Source organism: Pyxicephalus adspersus, chromosome 4 (assembly GCF_032062135.1).
Source record: "Pyxicephalus adspersus chromosome 4, UCB_Pads_2.0, whole genome shotgun sequence".
Taxonomy (NCBI): domain Eukaryota; kingdom Metazoa; phylum Chordata; class Amphibia; order Anura; family Pyxicephalidae; genus Pyxicephalus; species Pyxicephalus adspersus.
The window spans coordinates 132,902,211-132,922,235 of NC_092861.1; the positions used below are offsets into that span (position 1 = coordinate 132,902,211).

At 40.2% G+C, this 20,025-nt stretch overlaps 1 protein-coding gene and 2 long non-coding RNA genes across 5 annotated transcripts in view; 1 reads left to right on the forward strand and 2 right to left on the reverse strand.

Moving 5' to 3' along the window:
- The window catches only part of LOC140329426 (uncharacterized), a 53,171-nt gene extending 45,738 nt beyond the window's left edge, over positions 1 to 7,433 (reverse strand). Inside the window, exon 1 of the long non-coding RNA XR_011920481.1 lies at positions 7,383 to 7,433. This is a non-coding gene — a long non-coding RNA (uncharacterized lncRNA). The remainder of the gene's footprint in view (positions 1 to 7,382) is intronic.
- Positions 7,434 to 8,286: 853 nt separating this feature from the next.
- On the reverse strand, positions 8,287 to 14,755 carry LOC140329427 (uncharacterized). The gene is made up of 3 exons (XR_011920482.1): positions 14,547 to 14,755; positions 9,741 to 9,899; positions 8,287 to 8,441 (listed from the first exon to the last, which is right to left on the reverse strand). It is a non-coding gene; the product is annotated as an uncharacterized lncRNA (long non-coding RNA).
- Positions 14,756 to 15,006: 251 nt separating this feature from the next.
- Positions 15,007 to 20,025, forward strand: part of RTN4 (reticulon 4) — a 49,181-nt gene continuing 44,162 nt past the window's right edge. For all 3 annotated transcript variants that reach the window (XM_072409677.1, XM_072409676.1, XM_072409678.1), the window contains exon 1: positions 15,007 to 15,379. In XM_072409677.1, coding sequence (XP_072265778.1) covers positions 15,007 to 15,379 — 373 coding nt within the window. The remainder of the gene's footprint in view (positions 15,380 to 20,025) is intronic.

Here is a 20,025-nt window from a genome sequence, read left to right on the forward strand (position 1 = left end):
TCGTCCAACGTTGAACCCAAATCTGTTTCCCATCTTTCTATATAAGAAAGAGGGTGGGTATCCATGGTAGTTAGTGAACGATAGATCATTGAAACCAACCCTGCCGAACTCGAGCCTCGATAACAACAGGATTCAAAGCTGGTGAGCCTTAATGGAGATTCTGTCGTGTGCTTCAATAAACTTGTTAGCTAACCGTTTTTAAACTTACCTATGCCTGGGCTTATCAGGAGCAATTTTTAGGCAACAAGAGAAAAGCCAAGCTGTTTCGGTTTGGGATAAAGTGGGGTATGGTTAAGAACCATCTCAGAATCATTGACTCACTCCCCCTACATCCTGAGGTGTAATCAGGTAGGTAGTACAGTCTGCACGACTAGTCCCATCCAACCCCTGCCTCCTGACATGTCTTATCTGTACATGGTTTGATTCCAAGTTTCTGCATAGGGGTTGCAGGTTCTCCCTGTGTCTGCATGGGTTTCCTCCCACATCTCCCAAAAAACATACAGGTAGGTTAATTGGCTACCACCCAAAATTGACCTTAGACTACATTAATGACATATGACTACGGTAGGGACATTAGATTGTGATCGCCTTTGATGGACAATTAGTGACATAACTATAGACTTTGTACAGTGCTGTGTAATATGATGGTGCTATATAAATACTGTGTAAAAATACCAGAATGTATAGATTCTGCCATGTGTCTGTAAATAGATATACATATTTCCCTGAGATTGGACAGCTGACAAAGTTGCACCATGACCAAAGTTGCACCATGACTTTTACCATGACCTATTTGACTTCCTTTATTTAGATTACAAAAAAACTACTGGCCTTTGTTTATAAGAAAGCAGCAGGTTATACATACAGTTTATGACATATATGAAGATCATTTTTTACTTCAATACTCCAGGTGATCAGGTATGTCTGCATGCCCTTCAAAAAATGGTGTAAACTTGCTCCTCCTTTTACATCTGCGGATAGTACAGCAGATAAGAATTTTCTGTATTGCTTCCACCAAAGCATACCCGACATCTGAGGGTCCCCTTGCACAACCTTCCTATTTATAGCATGGGATGACGCACATTTCTTTATACATTCCTCTGATTCTTTGAAAGGTAAAATCCAGTAAAACTGTTACTAAATATACCTTCCAGAAAAGCGGAGTATTATGCCATGGCTAAAGGAACCCATAACAATAAATCAAATATAAAGTATATTTAAAACAAATTTTGATTGGCTATCAGTGTCTTGTTTTTCAAGTTTAAAAATGGAACAACCGCCAACTACATGTAGTGAGCCATACTGAATTTGCAGTGTTCAGTATTTGCACATCTGTCTGTCTGTACAGCCTCCATATTGTATGGCATTTTGATTATTTCTTGGACAGAAGGTGGCTAAAGAAATCATAAGTAGCATAATATATACAACACTAATGGGCCTAAGGGGACTACAGGCTTAACAAATTCCCCAGCTAAACCGAACCCTCAATGTTGGGTAAAACTTGTGTGATTCATGGGTAAAAAATTAATTAATAGGTCACATGTGTCCCTAAAAATACTCTTGGTAGCTATGTATTCTAGATTTCTTGATAAGAATATAAAAAGTCATTACATCAGATGTTTATGAATAAAGACAGGTCACCTGGCAATCTGCACACAAGACCTATAATTTTACTTGGTAATGAAGAGATACGAGGATGGGTGTGGAATGGTTTCCTGTTTATACTTTACTAGTATAATTATTAATACAGCTGTAATCAACAGGAGTGTGAATGCCAAAGAGGATCAGACTAAAGCACGAGGCACTTCACTGCACACAATAAAAACACAATATGTAATCAGTAACAAGTGGCATGTGTCATCCATGACATCCTTTTCAATGTTTGCAATTATCCTGCACCTATATGCATGCAAAATTAAAAAAAAAAAACAATATTGACATGAGACGTTGGTCTCCAAAGCTTAGCCAAATGCCATCAGGCTTCTTCATAACTGAGTGTAATGTGCAATATCCCACAGCAACTGATCATATATCATTTTTATGTTTGAAATTGGCTTTCCTTTTTAACAAGAAGGTTGGAACCATATTGACCAGTTACTATACTAATACCTGTGTATTAGACACCTCTCAAATGCAGGAGCAAAACGTTAATGTCTACAGTAAACTATGATTAAACAGTACAATCTATAATTGTGGTTACATAATGGTGGGGAGAAGTCAGAACAGGTAGCCGGCACTAACTTACAAGGGTAATAATAGCAAGGAATGGGCCTTGGTAACTGCCCAACAGCAAGTTTACTGTGACAGGGGCTGCCAGCAAGCTTGGAGTTTACCAAAAGAGATGATAATGGCCAGAATGGAAATCATAGCTGGCATTCTGTCTTTGTCCCTTCCCATTATTATCCATGCATTGTCTATGAGAAACATTGAGATCTCCTTAGTACACCAACTGGAGAAATGGAGTTGAGAATAAGATGTAGGTGAAGGTCAGCCACCTGACTGCTATCCAGACTAGAAATTATTATTTTTGGTGTGTTTACCCTTCACATCAGAAGGAGCAATACAACTATGGTGGTCTTATAGAGTGATCAGTTCAAAGTGTCTTTATGTTGTTCTATAGATGCCATGGCCTAAGTATAATTATTGGAATTTATACCTAAAACATTAAAAATTCCAAGAAATCCACGAAAAAAAATAGGCATATATGGAAGCTGATATGCTGTCAAAGATGTATACTTTTATTTTCTATATGAACAATATCAGAAAGTGAAGCCAGGTTGTTGACCTGAACTTTCTCATGTGCCAATATGCAGTACCCCCTGGTCACCTCTCTGCCCCTCTGCTTGCAATAGGACAGTATAGGAGCAGCGGATGGCATGTTTATTGTCAGTATATGTGCATGTAGTTGTAATGTAGAGGGGATTAAAGGAACTAATGTTATTGACAAAGCAGGAACTTACATTAAAAGCTTTTTAAAAATACATTTTTACTGCTTTTTGGTATAGTCTGCATGGCATTCTGGTAGAATATTACACACACTTTGCTCAATATATAATATAAAGAGGTTATCTGCTCACAGGAAATGCCTACGGATTTAGAAATAAAGCATTATAGAATTCCACCAGTAACAGATTTTTTTCCGTAGGGAACAAGCAGAATTTCATCTTGCTGAATCATTCAGGCCTCTAGAACCAGCAGTGACCTCATTCCTTAAAAACAGCACTAGCAACAGAGACCTGTTACTAAAAGCAATTTGTTTCAAATATATCTCAGTGTTTAAGCCATAGGATGCTCCTGGGTGTAAAAATGCAGTCAATGGGCCTGATTTATTAAAGCTCTCCAAGGCTGGAGAGGATACACTTTCATCAGTGAACTTGAGTGATCCAGAAAACCTGAAATGGATCTGGTCCAGGATGTAAAACATTTGCTAACAAATAACAAACAGCAAATAACTTTTAAGAAATCCATTCCAGGTTTGCTGGATTATCCAGGTTCACTGATGAAAGTGTATCTTCTCCAGCCTTGGAGAACTTTAATAAATCAGGCCCATAGTGAAAAAACAACCTTAAGTTAAATGATATCCTGTGTAAAAGAGGTGTTTATAGCAGAAGGTGCTGTTTTGCCATTTATGAGCTCCAGCTAAGGGAACCAAGTCTTTTTGCTTAGTTACAACTCATTTGCTTCATAAACCTGCTACAAGGTACAATTACCTATTAGTTCATAACCTAGTGTGGAAAGTAATGGAAATGGAATTCAATGATTAATAACAAAAGGCATAGAACAGAAAATAAATGATTTATTTGAATGGAAACTCTTATGTAGTAATCACAATGGCAATTAAGGCAGCAGCATACCAGAGTGACCCATCTCTGAGGGTTAGCACCGGAACAACACCTGAACCATCATGGAAGGATTACCAGGTATACAACAGCTGAATAATTAAAAACATTTTACAATATTGCATATACTTTAATGTAAATTTAGCCTTAACCTAAGGTAGCTATGTTCTATGTGGCTAATTAGCCACCAGTGTGATTTGGCACTAAAAAAATAAAGAATAAAGTGTGAATGTGACTGGTCGCTGGGGGAAAATGTAGGCCGCAATGTTTTATGTATGACCACATTTTATTTATAGTCAAGTAAATCAGATATTTGCAGGTTCTGGGCTAGGTCCCTGCTTTTTACCCAACTGTCCACAAGTAATAAAAGCAATCTAATATAAATTTAAAATAAATATAAATAGCATCAAATGCAATATAAACAATATTAATCTGCACCTAAATTATCTCTGGTGGTATATAGTCTATAATATAATCAAACCTAACACTGAAAAATTAATTAACATTAGATGTTAGTACCAATAAATTTACCTCCCAGAATTCAATCATTTATATTAGGGTCAAACGTTGTAACCAATCAGTGACCTTGTCTGATTAAGGTATACTATGTACTATGGTCACATCTTTCATTCCCTCATTGAATCCTTTCACATTTTAGAGGGTGGTTTTCATATAGAATATTACAAGTAGTAAAGAAGAAATACATTAAAGTGATACTGAATTAGTGTGTAACAAACGAGACAGTACAATACCTTTCTAAAAGTTATTGTAAGATGAAAACAGATGACCGCTCATAAAACTCTTACAGGTTTCATTTTATTTTCATTGTAGTGTTTGCTAAAATTGTAAAGTTTAAAATAATATCAGTATGATAATTATTTTACACTATGGTATTTCCAAAACAAGTTTTCTTTACTCCGTTATCCTCTTGCTCTTGCAATCATGGCCTGGCAAAGTCCCACTTTGCTTCTGAATTGGCACTATAACAATTTGTTAAAATTACTCAAAAAATGTCCCTGTGAAGGGGAACACCACCAGACCTGCTTATCTGGCTTCTTCAATCAGGGGACCTCCTTGGTTCTCCTCTACAAAGGCCTCACTTTATCTAACTCTTATTAGGATGATTTAGCAGGTGCTCCATAGCCATGTTTAATTCTTGCTCTGGGAAACGGAAGGTTGGCCCACCTATTCCTTCCAATATATTTTTGACCTGGATCTAAAACAAAACTCCTCAAATTTGCAGCACAAAGTGGCTCAGAGTTTATCACTTTGGCCTTTGCAGTGCTAGGTGCCAGGTTTGAATTTTGGCCAGGACACTATCTGCATAGAGTTTGCACTATGGTTTCCTAGCTAGGATAGCTAGTGACATGACTATCGACTTTGTACAGTGCTGTGTAATATGTCAGTGCTATATGAATACTGTGTAATAATTATAGGTAAACTTTTCTCAGAAATATATGTATACATGGTATAATCACTTACAGTCACTTGGATTATACAGGAGCTATTATATCTACTGTAAAATACAAACAACATTAATACCATATGGGACATTTTGCTTATATGACAAAAATGAAAGGGCATGGCACCTATAGTATTTTCTCTTTCCAATACATTACTGCATTACAAACTGATAGCAGATGTAAACCATAACAGGATAACATTTAGTATAAGGAAGTATTGTCTATCCATAACAAGTCCCATGCATCCTATAGCTGTTGATCCCCTCCAGTCTCTTTCAGCAGCCTTCTCTTTATGTTCATTTGCTAAAGCCATATGTCATGGCCTGTGAAATAAGTGTCAGCACTTTGTCACTCTATACCTCAAAATACCCAAACAAAAGGACTTTTATGGCATTATATTGATATTATTGTAATGGAACTATGTAGATCTGTAAAGACTGAAAAAAACTTTTGAAATACATTAAAGATATTACCCATGCCTTTCTGTAGCTTTCCTCTTTTCCAGGGCTACTTTTATAATTGCTGAATATCTTTATTGTATCTGTATTTAAAATTCCCAGCTTTATTTTCTTTCTCCAGTTTGGCCATTTACTTTCATGAGATGTTATTCCTTTACACATTTAATTATTTTTGCTGTATATGTGTATTCTACAGATACAGATATAGTTTTAAATTATTATGCCGATCATTTGACATGATTGTTTTTTTTGTTTTTGTTTTTTTTTAGTAATTTTTTATTTTTTTTTAGTTTTTAATAATAGATATAAATGATTTGAACTCATATCCATCTTTATAAAGAACCCAAGGTCCACCTAAGAGACTATGTCAGTGGGGTTTGGACTTGTGTTGATGGCAATATTTTCATGTCAGATACCTTTAGAAGGGTTTTGCATTCCCCATTGACCCAGGCCCTTGGACTACCTGTACACTATTGGTATTGATCATGGTGGGAAGGTGTCACTATTTTTCTTAAAAGGAAAAGGAATAGCAGCACTCAACTATAGTGTGTTGTCTAGATTTGCTCTGTATAGCCTAACTGCAACCCAAACATTTTATTTAATATATGGAAAGACAAAGAACCTCTGCTAGGTTTTAAATGCTGCTTGTGACCCGCCAACCTAAAGCAGAAATGCAGACATGCCGTTAAATACACAAATTAGAAGAAAGAAATAATAGGCAAATATAATAGACTTGTTTTACCATACAAAAGATTTATATTTGTTTCCATCTAGTCCTAAAATTTACACAGATGTCTTCCCCACTTCCACCCTGTGACCTTCTGTACTGTAGAATGCAAGAGTTATATACCAAGTACTTATACTAATAACAATAAAAAAATAATGCATTAAGAATTACAGAGCTGCATTCATTTGTGTCTTTTATATCTGCCCGGATTTAAGCTTTTGTGTAATTTCCCTCCACTGTGTGCTGTGTGACATCTTTCACCAGACAGTCAAAAATTTGTTATACAGGTTCTTTAGCCAGGCATACACTATGGGTCTGATTTATTAAAGCTCTCCAAGGCTGTATGAATGAAATAACTTTCATTAGTGAGGCTTGGTGATCCCGCAAACCTGGAATGGATCTGGTCCTGGATACAAAACATTTGCTAGCAAATAGCAAATGACGTTAAAGAAATCCATTCCAGGTTTGCTGGATCACTCAGCTTCACTGATGAAAGTAAATCCTCTACATGATTAGAAATCTTTAATAAATCAGGTCCTATGCAAGAACTTCAGCCAAAGAATATATTTATTCAGTGAAAAAATTGATCACAACAATAACATTTGCATTAGATTTTTGTGCAGAATGTCTACTGTCAAAAATGAGTTTTTCTTCATTTATTGATTAACTATTTGTATTGTAATCAAAGCTAAATCTTATGTCATGAATAATATGCCCATGGTATATAATGGTAAAAATGATTGTAATACCAGTCAAATATTGAAAAACTGGATGGAATATTTTATATCAATAACAAGGTTCAGTTTAAATTGATCATCATTTCATTATATCAATACAAATACCATCAAAAGAAAATTGAATAGTATATGCCTAGCATTACTCTTCAGTACTTTACCAGAAAATGTTTTATTGCTGTCTGCGGCCCTCGGGGAGATTTCTTGTTCTGCTGGATAAATAGACAGGTAATCAGATAATTGTTCCCAGACGGAAACTAGTTGTTATAAAGGTTTAACCATTCTGTAGTCACTTCAAAACTTTACAAAAAATGGGGACTGACTTTAAAACAAATGTGATAACCCCTTGAATGACTCTTCTATTGGAATGAACCAGAATAAATCAAATATGAGCCCTGCACCCACATGCAGCTTATTTAGCATGCTCCTATAATTGTCAATGGACGTTCTTGTGTATGGATTGGAATGCAAACATGTAAGCCACAGCAGGCTCATTCCATTTCTATGATAGCACCGGCATTCTTTCCATAGTCAACTGTTCATATCAATAGCTCATTGTAATCACCCCACTGTTATTCATAAACAAAGTACATAGCACCAGCATCACTTTGCTTCAAAGAAACTGTCTGAGTGTTAATCAGGGGGACTAGAGTGTGATTTGTAATCCATGATAATAATAATAATAATAATAATAATGTGCAGTATTAAGGATGGGTGAGGTATGCAAAAGCTGCAAAGTCAGATGTCCTCCTTTCTTATCACAGAGGATGCTACTGTTTATGTCAAACTGAAACTGCCTCTGCAGCCTGGGGATGTTGTTTCTAAGCAGCACAGGACAAGGGAAATTGGCAGCACTGCATAGAAGAATACAGTGAATGCTGGGAAATGGATGAATCTCATCAACATGACTGTGCAATATTTTCATTGTATATTCACAGTGATGATAAATTACACAAAATGTCTTAATCACATTGGGATGAATTTCAACGGATGCTTGGAAATTATTTTGCATTCTGTCATATCCTTTTATAATTTAAAGAAATGTGTCATTAAAAAACACAGGTCTGTCATTCCCTGTGTCATGAATATCTTAAAGAGGACCTATCACCAAAATCTTACTGTTGAACGGGAGCGCAGAGCCTTCTGGGATAACCATGTCATAAACACCAGGAGGCTTCTGGCTACTCCTTCTGCTCATGCCCGATCTCGGGGGACTTTTCCTGAAATGGGAAAAAAATACTGATCTCACGCATGCATACTCTTTTTTTTACCATTTACAACAGGCTTTGTTTCTCAATCTTGTGCCTGTACAGTGCAAGATCTGGTGACATAGCCAGAAGAAGAAAGAAGACTGGAGAAGATGGCGGCGCCTGGCACTTCTTCTGCACTGGGATGAAGTTTGAATACAGGACGGCGCAGGACCTAAACGAGGACAGGGGCTGTGCAGAAGTAAAGGTAAGTGTGATTTTTTTTATTTTGTCTCGCTTTAATGGCTGGAAGCGATTACTGCTTTTTAACTATAAGTAAATATAGATGCTTAAAGCTTCTCGTCTGTTCCCCACTATAGAGAAGAAGAACTACCCACCAAAACCATAGCAAGATGTGCTCATCTTGAAGTAACATGGCAATGGTGGCTGCTGGATGGCCGGCAGCCTTTTAGGAGATGTCTACAGAAAGTAAATCTATACTAAGCCAAAATTAAGCCATTTCTCAAAAATGGGTAATAAGAGTTGCCAATACTGGCCTCTTTGTTGCCTTGTGGGCTCTGACTAAGATGAATTTTCCTCTAAAGCAACCCTTCACTATGCCCAGAAATGAACAAGATTACTTAATATTATTATTATTATTATTATTATTAATAAACAGGATTTAAATAGCGCCAACATATTTCGCATCGCTGTACATTAGGGGTTGCAAATGACAGACAGATACAGCCAGTGACACAGGAGGAGGAGAGGACCCTGCCCCGAAGAGCTAACTATCAAGAAGGCGGGGGAAGTCTCATACAATAGAAGGGGAGATATGGAATGATGGGAAGTAGACGGGAGAAGACGGGTAGGAAAGTTTGAAGAAATGGATTTTGAGTGCTCTTTTAAATGAGCAGAAGGTGAAAGCAAGCCAAATAGGACGAGGAAGACCATTCCAGAGAGTCGGGGCAGCTCTAGAAAACTCTTGGACCCGTGAGTGCAATGAGGTTATGGGAGAGAAAGTCATTAGTAGGTTATTGGAGGAGCAGAGAGAGCGGCTAGGGGAGTACCTAGTTAGAAAGGTAGTTTGGAGAAGAACTGTGGAGGGATTTGAAGGCAAAGCACAGGAGATGAATTTGATTCTCAGGTGGAATGGAAGCCAATGAAGGGAACTGCAAAGAGATGGAACAGAAGAGGAGCGGTGGAAAAGATGGATGAGTCTGGCTGCAGCATTCATAATAGATTGTAGAGGAGAGAGTTGGGTTAGTGGAATACCAGAGAGGAGGAGGTTACAGTACTATCCCCCCCTAAAAAAACACGGAATATACATACTTAGTCTTTGCTCCTCTGGCTGTCAATTTCAATAGGAAATGCTCAAAATCTTTGGGTATTGGGAAACATGTGATCTGCTCCCCTTCTCCTATGTATCTGATGACTGGACCAGCACGTTTACATGATGGCATGGAGAGCGTCCTTATGGCTGTAAATGCTCTGAAACAGTAAAGGTGTATAGGGTAGGTAATTATATGCCGCTGCAGGAGCTAGTAATAAAGAGGTATGGGAAAAGTCTTGCTTTCTTATAAACAAGGTATGAATGAATTCTTACTTGCTTTCCAACAATAAACCTAAAACTTATACCTCAGAATCCTAATTTTGAACTTTACGGTCAGCCAGTCTGAAGTATGCGGTACATGTTGTCACTATATGTAAGATTCACTTCTAATTGAAAAACAGCCGGATTTATTCAACCTGTGAGGACGTACTCACAATACTCCTAGAGCAGAACCCACATTCTACTATGAGAGTGCTGTTTAGGTCAGGAGGAAGACCTGCCACTTTCCCTGCTGTCTAGAAAGAAGAGGTAAGACTGGTACAATGATGTCAACAGACCAGATTGTAGAACAAATGAGGTATATGGTGTTTTTTGTTTCCTGTGATCTGAGCACTTCAGGTTTACATCTACCATCCAACAAGAGATCAAATACAACCTTGTGGCTTTAAACTCCATAAAGGACACTAACAAATCAGCTTTCCAATACATCATCAATGCAAGGTGTAAAGGCACCTGGATTAGTGCTGGTATCCACCTTTTGCAATCCCTGCAGCAGGGCTGGAATGTGAGACGATGAAGCAACACGGAGCCCACTCTTAGATTAAGCTTCGGGAAAGGGTCCTCTCCTCTTCATGTGTCACTGTCTGTGTCTGTCTGTAATTTGCAACCCCTATTTCATGTACAGCGCTGCCTAATATGTTGGCGCTATATAAATACTGTTTAATAATAATCAGTTGATATGCTACCAAGCAGTATGCTAATATTAGATTTTTAACTTTTTCTTTCCTTCTAAAAAAATGGCAATGGGTATCAATCCAACACTGCTGTCTAGTTAGAGCTACCTTAAATGAGGGTTTATGTATTTGCATTGACCATAGCAATTTACTATCCATGGTGTCATTTATCCCCATTATATTGTTATTACATCCTTGCTTTTATACTGTAGCTGTCATTGCCTGCACCAGATCCCTAGGTTTGTGTATGTGTTGCTTTACTTATTATAACAACATACTGCTGCATTGTTCCCCAGCACTCATTGCCTGCAGAGTTGTACTTCAGAAAGGGGAAGTAAAACTTCTTATTTTGCCTGTGTATTATAACCTGAACATGAGTTTTCTTGCCTTTGTTTAGCCTGACACAACAACCTCAGTCAGCCATGTTTTATTTGTGTAGTTTACTAGTGCTATTTCACTGTGATTTTTTTTTTCATTTCCAGACCAAAAGCCTGTTAATCAGTAAGAAATTCAGATCTGCCTGTATCTTGTGCACACATCCTGTGTTCTCTATTCCAGCACGTAGGCTACCTACACATGTCCAATGGTTCTCGTCCGATAATCGGCTCAGGGCTGATATTGGACGAGAATCTGGCGTGTGTACAGCGTCCATCGTCCGAACGACCATCCTGGCGGATCCACGGACGATCGATGACGAACGATCTTATTGGAAGCAAAGGGGAAGAGCTCGCAGCAAGGTGCCGCCTCGTCATTCTTCCCCTCCCCTCGCCATAGAGCAGTTCATGCGTCGTGTAGTCCTTAGTCGCTGGAAAGGATCGTGAAGGATCCTTTGCAACAACAATTATCGCACATGTGTATGTAGCTTAACGAATACAGAATGATCAATGTCTAAATTGTGGGTTGGTTTGGATAGTTTAAAAAAAGGCCATTCAATAGAGAAATACTGTGTTGTCAGTCCAAAATAGAACTCACTGGATTTCTAGCAGATCAAAAAGGAATTTTCTATACTTGCAGGGTCTTTACAGAGATAAAAGGGGAAATGTACCTTGGTATATTGGAAAGATTTTGATTTCTGGTTAATTGTTATTAGTTTGTCCTACCAATGGACTTTGTTCAATAAAAAGAAAAAAAAAACCCAGGTCCTTACGATCTATTGGGTCTGAGGATGCAAGTCAATGCAAACAGCGTTGGTTACCAGAGTAGCTATACTAACCAATCAGATTTCACTTTATCCAGTAAATTCCATAATGACCTATTAATTCCTTCCTCATTCATAACCTCATCACATTCACGGCTCCAAGACTTTTCTAGAGCTGCCCGGACTCTCTAGATGATCTTCCACATCCCATTCATCTTGCTCCCACTTTATGCACCTAAATAGTTCTTAAAAGCACCCATTTTTTGCAAACTTGCCTACCCCTCTATTTCTGCTTCTTAAACCCTTACTATTTCCCTCAATTCCATCCAGGTTCTCCCAAGATCTCCCAAAGTCTACCTTTTCCAGTCTAGGAGAGCTTTTAAAAATCAGGCCCTGTGCATCTACATATGTCAAATTTTTCATGGATCAAGTCTGCAATTTGACTGTTGGAAATCTTGTATGTGCATTTTAAATTGCATTGCACTGATCCCCTATACTCCTTGTACCACCTGCCAAGACTCGGCTTACAGCAGTAATTTATGTTGTCTTGTCTTTAGGTCTGTGTGAGTCTGATTGGGTTTCAGCTGAACACTCAGCACATTCATGTTTACATTCTAAACATTCCAAAACTTTCCAGAAAAACATACTGGATAACATAGTGAAATAACACAGCGATTCTCAACCAGGGTTCTTCTAGAGGTTTCTAGGGGTTCCTTAAGCAATGAACAATTTGTATCTCTCAGGTCAGTTATTTTTTTTTTTTTTGCTATCCCACTGGCCAGCAAAGTAAGAAGCATACTTCCTACTGACCACCAGGTTGTGTATATAGTAATTATAGCACAGGTTCCTTAATACCTGAAAGGTATTTCAAAGATTCTCCTAGTTTAAAAAGGTCAAGGAAAACTGCTGTAACACATGTTGGGTTTAGACCTTTACAATAAATCTTAGTTGATGTTCTATTATAAAGAGCTGTTTATACATAATACTACAATCATAGCACGATGGGCCTTATTTATTAAAGCTCTCCAAGACTGGAGAAGATAGGCAACCATGGGAAAACCTGGGTGAGCCAGCAAACCTGGAATGGATCTGGTACAGGATTGAAAACGTTTGCCAACTCATACCAAATTATGTTTAGGATATCTATTCAAGGTTTGCTGGATCACCCAGGTTCTTTAATTATAATCTTTTGCAGTCTTGGAGAACAAATCAGGCTTGATATTGCATTAATATGTGATGGTTATTGGAAAATCTCACAGATCCACACAGATCATGCAAGCTGCATAGGTAGCACCGGGGATAGTACAGTATAGTGGATACTTATAGGTCTGGGTCCTTCTGTGGGATTCCTTTTGGGGTACTGTGTGTAGGGAGATGAATGTTCCCCCTGTGTTTGTTGGGCCAATGCCCACAATCATACTGGTATGTTGGTTGGCATCCTCCCATAACACGTTGAAAAAAATAAATACACAACATTTATTATTATCTTGACTTTTTTAATCAACTGCACCATTAGCATGCTTAGTGGGGATGTAGTAGCTTGTCATGCCAGTCAGTGCCTAATCCGGTGGATGTGAATATGCAGAAATGAGGTTATTGCTAAAGTTTTGGGTAATGCTGGGGTAAAGCAGAACTCTAGCTAAGAATCCCTGCACATCAACTGTCCATGCCACCCTAACCCCCCTTGGAATGATTTTGTTGATTTATTGATTTGGCAATGTTACGGCATCTGCAGCTGCTTTGCATAATGGACACAAACTTTTAATAGTGGGATATTGTGCATTTGTTTGCTGAATTAATATTATTAAACTGTATTATTAAAGCACCAACATATTATGAAGTGTGGTACAGGAGTTTACATAATTTCTCCACTAGGGTTCCTCCACTGGAGGTTCCTTAAAGCACACCTAAACTCAATATTTTTACCTTACGCGGTGATCAAGACTAAATGGGAGCGCCAAGCCTCCTGGGATACCTGTGTCACGCATCCCGGGCTCTTGGCTGCTCCTTTTGCGCATGCCTGATCTGAAACATGCGCAGAAGGAGACTTTTTTGCAATAAGGGGAAAGAGATGCAGATCTTGCGCAGAGGGCTACGTCACCTGACCTTGCAACTGTGCGGTGCGAGATCAGGTGACATAGCAAGAAGACTGGAAATGAAGATAGAAGCTGGCGCTGGGATGAAGAATTCCAGGACGGCGTGGGCCCGGATAGCAGCAAGGTGCAGTGCCATCGAGGAATCTGTGGGAATAAAGGTGTGATTTTTCTTTATTTTTAGCACTGAGAAATTTGTGCCTCTCAGGTCAGTTTAAGTGACACCAATGATCTTTTTTTGGTATAGGATGACATTATTCCCACTGGCCAGCAATGTGAGAAGCATTCTTCCTACTAACAACCACACTAATGTGGGCTGTGGATATAGTAATTATATTAGGGGTTCCCTGAAGACCTGAAACATATTTCATATTGCCCATGGTACATAGGTTGGGAAAGGCTGGGTATGAGTGAGAATACAGCTGTGCACATCTGGAAGGTGCAACCACAGCTCTAGCATTCCCTAAAGGCTTGATTAGACTTCCCATGCCCCGCCTACAGAATAAGCTTCTCGTGCGTTTATTGGCTGCACTGACTATCATTCTCACGAAAGTGCTCTATTATTGGAGAGAAATCTGTCACTAAGGCAACCCTGCCATTTTTTTCCTTTATCATACATACTGTGTCTGAAATCACCGGCACTTTTTCTCTCACTAGTTCCGGAATGTGTCGTTCATGTTATAGGATTGGCTGAACCGCTTGTCATTCAAAGGCGCTGAAGCGCAGCGATTCGTGTCGGTTTCCATGACAACCGCCATCTCCTGTCCACGCTTTGTGATTGGATAATGGTTATTGCACATTACCGCAAGCACTACACCCTCCTGTCCAACAAAGATGGGGCAGTCTTTCAGAAAGCTGATGGCCACGCCCTCTGTGTGTCTGATTGGTTAGCCTTCAGAGGAGAGGGTAGCAGCCATGATAACTGCTCTTGGCAGAGTCTGAGTCACCAGGGCGTGGCGCAGTGCTGGGTCCCCCTCCCCCCCGCTCTGTATTGTTATCGGCGCTCAGACGGGTGGCGCACTTCTCTTCAGCCGGCAGCGTTCACACACACACTGACCCAGCCGGTCCCAGCAGCCCAGTCATGGAGGACCAGTCACCCTATGTGTCATCCACTCACGAGCGTGATGCTCCGGAGCCTGACGAGCAGCTGTACCGGGGACCAGAGGGACCGCAGCCCTCCGGTAAAGCCTGGGATGACATGGATGACGTGCTGGACCTGACCGGAGGACAGTACCCCCACCCGACGTTTTCTGTCAACTTCCCTGGGAAGCCCCCCCATGAGGAGGAAGAGGACAAACCCAGCTATGCAGACAGCCTGGAGCCCTCACCGGAGGACGAGGAGCCCAGCAGCATCAGCAGCGACGTCCCCCGGGCCCCGGTCATCCCCAGTGCGCCTGTGGAGGAGCACGACACCCCGGCCTCGCCATACGGCGCCCCCTCCTCCGGATCCGTGGGTGAGTTTGTGGCAGACACATCATGTGACTGTGAGGGTGCCCCCTGCCTTGTGTGTTGGGAATGACACCCTGGTAGTGCCTTGTCAGAGGTCACTGAATGAAATCTATCTTTATATGTAAAGCTCAAGTGACATGCGGCACGTGTTGGGTCTCACCTGTCACTTTGTATTGTAGGCTGGCAATGCCCAAATCTGGTGCAGTATGGCGTATCTGAGATAACCAGATGCACACTGTGCCATCGCCAAGTCACATCGGTCTGGCCTGTTACAATGCCAGTCTATGAGATCTCTGCTCTTCATACCTGGTGCTGACATGCTTCTGCCCTGGAAGTAATCAGAAAAATAAAAGTCCAAATGTATTTATAGATGTGAGTAAATCTGCTGTCAGGTCTGCGGGATTGATGGTTAGGACGATGGGGTATTTATAGATTCAGCAGACATAGGGGGTAGTCTGCATTGAATGACGGAGCGTGCTGCCAAGATAAGACCGACCTCCATTGTTATACTAAAGTGTTACATAGATGAAGGGCTGTGTATAGGAGGAGTGTCAGGGACCTGCCATGGCAGCATGCTCTGACATTGTGGTAGCACGCCATGCAGTGCCACCACGAATGAATGGCAGCCCAATGCAAAAATGCTTGGCTGTAATGGATTGGTGGCTGCCGGGCCCTGGGAGGGCCCCTGAACTTCTGTAACTCTGTCAGAACTTTGGTGTCACTCAGTGTGAATCAAACGACTGTACTCAATGCAAACCCATTCCCCAGATCATACTGAGACATATGTAACAAGTGTTATTGGAAGTATGAAGTGAGATTAATCAATGAGCTATCTATGTAAATGCTGCTTACTTGGCTCATTACCATGCTTGTTCCAGGGCAATGAAAATATAAAACCTAATGGCTTGGCATGACGGGGAACTAGCACATGGAGAAGCAGGAGATAGACATATCAGGCCCGATTTATGAAAGCTTTCCTAGACTGGAGAGGATAGATTATCATGGGAGAACCTGGGTGATCCAGGTTGGCAAATTAAACCTTGACCAGATCCATTCCAGGTTTACTGGATCAGCCAGGTTCTCTCTTCTCCAGTCTTAGCTTTAATAAACCAGGCCCGTTCTGTATGTCTCTGAGCTGGTTTACTATGATAAACTGTGAAATAAATACGGACCGTGGCGTTGGTTTGCACCGAAGCTGCTCGTGTCATTCATTAGTCACCCTTAGCCATGAATGGGGAAGTCATGCTCGCTCACATGGTAGGAATCTCTAAAGTTAAAGGAGAGCTCCTCATATCAACAGTAGATTTGCAGCAGCACCACAAGCTAGAACTACTTCTCCAGAAAACCTCCTGATAAATAAACATGATCATAAGCTGGCGATAGATATGATAGCTGAGTTTTATGTATACACAGAATGTGAGGTATTATGGTGCTCTATGTAACAGAGCTTACTGTAGGTATATATATGGGGGGTGTATGTAGTTCACATGGCACCCTATGTACAGAGCTTACTATAGGTATGTATATGGGGGGGTGTATGTAGTTCACATGGTACCCTATGTACAGAGCTTACTATAGGTATGTATATGGGGGGGGTGTATGTAGTTCACATGGTACCCTATGTACAGAGCCTACTATATGTATGGGGGGGGTGTATGCAGGTCACATGGTACACTATGCACAGAGCTTACTATAGGTATGTATATGGGGGGGTGTATGTAGTTCACATGGTACCCTATGTACAGAGCCTACTATATGTATGGGGGGGGTGTGTGACCTGCATATGGTACACTATGCACAGAGCTTACTATAGGTATGTATATGGGGGGGGGTGTGTGTATGTAGTTCACATGGTACACTATGCACATGCTTACTATAGTGCGGAGCATTCAGGATGACGCTGATGTAGGCCATAAGGAATGAACGTCGTCTTATCCCATGCCCACCACCCAGCTGTTGGAATATTCGTCAGCATGTCTGCTTCAGCTAATGCATGGTCTCTATAAGATATTTCCTTAGAGAAATCCAAACGCCCACCCATTGCATTGCATGAAGCTGAACACCGGTACAGATCTGCCTCATCATTTCCATTTTGCATTTTATTTCCCCAGAGATGACAGGTCTGTGATGGGTGGAGTGTGGGCAGTGAGTGCGCATAATAGTGATTTTGATGTCTGGGTGGGGTCTGATGTGTGCCAGCTGCTTGAAGAATCCTGATTCATTGCTGGAAAGGCCTGGACTGTGGGGGTGTGACTGGTGTCAGGCTCCCCCATCACTTCTGTCAATGGTTTAATCATTATCTTCCTCCACCCTGCATGTAGAGGATTCCGGCATCTTTTTGGGTTTGCTTAACCTGATGTCTTGGTTAATCAATGACTTGTACCTTGTTGCAGGCTAGGCCTTGATTTGTAGACTTTGTTACAATGGTTCCTGAGTCATTTTGGGATTGGGATGAATATAGCTAAGTCATTGCACCCTAGGCACACAATGCCATTGCTGTGCACTGCAATCAGCAGATCTCTATGATCACTGAATATTGGCTTACAATAGTCCATCGGGAAACGTGGCAAGGTTTTATCTTTTATGTTGGTGAATACATCATCCGTTAGATGTATCCAGGAAAATGTTGCCTTGTTTAGAACAGCCAGGCTGTTGTTATTTCTTCTTTAGAACATTGAAAGTGAAACGAACAATCTGATTGGTTGCTGGGGGAGAAAAATCCTTATTTCGATTTATTTTGTAAACATTCAATCCCTCTGGTATTACTATGGCCTTATGGTGACTATGCTGCCATGTGAATCCAGTATGAATCCCAAAGCCATTTTACCTTACCTGATTTTCACTAAAGACATGTAGGACATTTCAGGTGTTTCAACGTTAAACTGGAACTGTTCTTCAGATTACAGCATTGCTGGATACAACCCCAAACAAAGGAATGATCCTCCGTTGCAACTAAGCTCCAGTGTAGTAGTAATCTATACTTTCTGACAGCTCTGGAATCCCTTACACATTCTTGCTTATTATTGCTGTCATTATTTCTCCTGTCCTTGTTATAGAACAGAAACACATTCATATCACTCCCGGCTCCAGAAGGAGCTTACAATCCACTGCCCTTGCCACATTAACATTAGGGGGTCAGTTATATTACAAGCAAGTTTTTGGACTGTTCTAAATCCCTGCAAGCATAATGGATATATACATACTCCATGCAGTTGGTTTCCTTGGTGGAACTGAACCCTGGAGACAAGTTGTGCAATGCATAACTATTAGCTGACCACTTTGCTACTTGTGTTACCATACCTTATACACATGACCAGGCAGCTTTCTGGTGTAAGAGAATTGCATGGAGATGAATTTTTCTTTACTGATTTTGTGTGTTTGCATTCTCTTCAGCAAATATCCCATATAGGAGAATGTGGACACAGCCACGGTCCTGGCAGGGTGGGGATTACATGTCTGTCTTCAGTTTTCTTGTGTGCCTGACCCTATTTCATTTCTGCTATTTATTGTTTAAGCATCCATTTGGCTCTGTGTGCAACATTCTGCAATGGAGCAGAGGTGAAGCATGGTGTGGCATTTCTTTCCATTTTCTGAACAGAACCTAATTCTAAACATGCAGAATATCCCTGTGTGTACAAGGTGTAATTATGGCTGTGTATAGTGCTGTCCCATGGCTGGAGCATGTAAAAGCCACGTGCTTGTAGTCTTATGCTGCTTCTCATTTCTGTAATTATCTAAATGAGAACTTGGATAAAATCAGGCCATTATTACAAACTTTCTTCTCTTCCTTTCATGCTTTGATGTGATTCCAAGGCATGTATTGGACTTCAGTGCTTAATGGTTGCAGTTAGGGTATATACTTCTTAAGAAAAGACTTCCACAATAGTTATATAGTAATTAGGAAATACTTACAGATGCAGAGTCACATTAAGTGCCAGCTGGAAACATTGCACTGCCATCTTATGGGGAAATAGGAAAGTACTATAATATGAGATTTAAAGCATTATTTGCAGATCAGGGTTCAGTGAGATTCAGATATTTAGATTCCAGCTGTCATTTTCTGGCGCAGGGTTTAAGGCTTATGTACATGTGGCAGAAATTCTTTTCACTCTATATAGGTCAGTAGGAGTCCAAAAGCAGCTTGATGCAAGCTGCAGGTCGGTTCTACCTGCAAAATAACAAAGATTCTCAATTAAGTTCAACATTTAAAATTTTAGTCTGGTTTTTGACATAACGTAAGTTGAACATTACTGGAATTGATCTTAAATGAAACCTGATAGATGGCTATATTTACCCATCTACACAAGCCCTAAACCTGGATTGTGGGCAATACAGAATTCTTTGATCTGTAATGCCCAATAATGCAAAAGTATTTCCTTAATGACTTGTAGTCTTATTTTAGTTCTGCTATAATTAACCCTTAGGGCTTAAAGTAACCCTGTCATGAAAGAAGCAATAAGGTTTCATTTGTAGACTCCTTTAAATATTACTGAATTACCTGTCAAGGGTACTTTTGAGTCACAGATTTGGAAGGACCATGCAGTGCCGGACTACATGGAAGCTGGAAGTCAGATAGGCAATGGAATCCTCCTATTATTCTTTTATGGCAGAGTCTCTCTAAAGACTGATTACAATGGGCTAATTTTTTTTT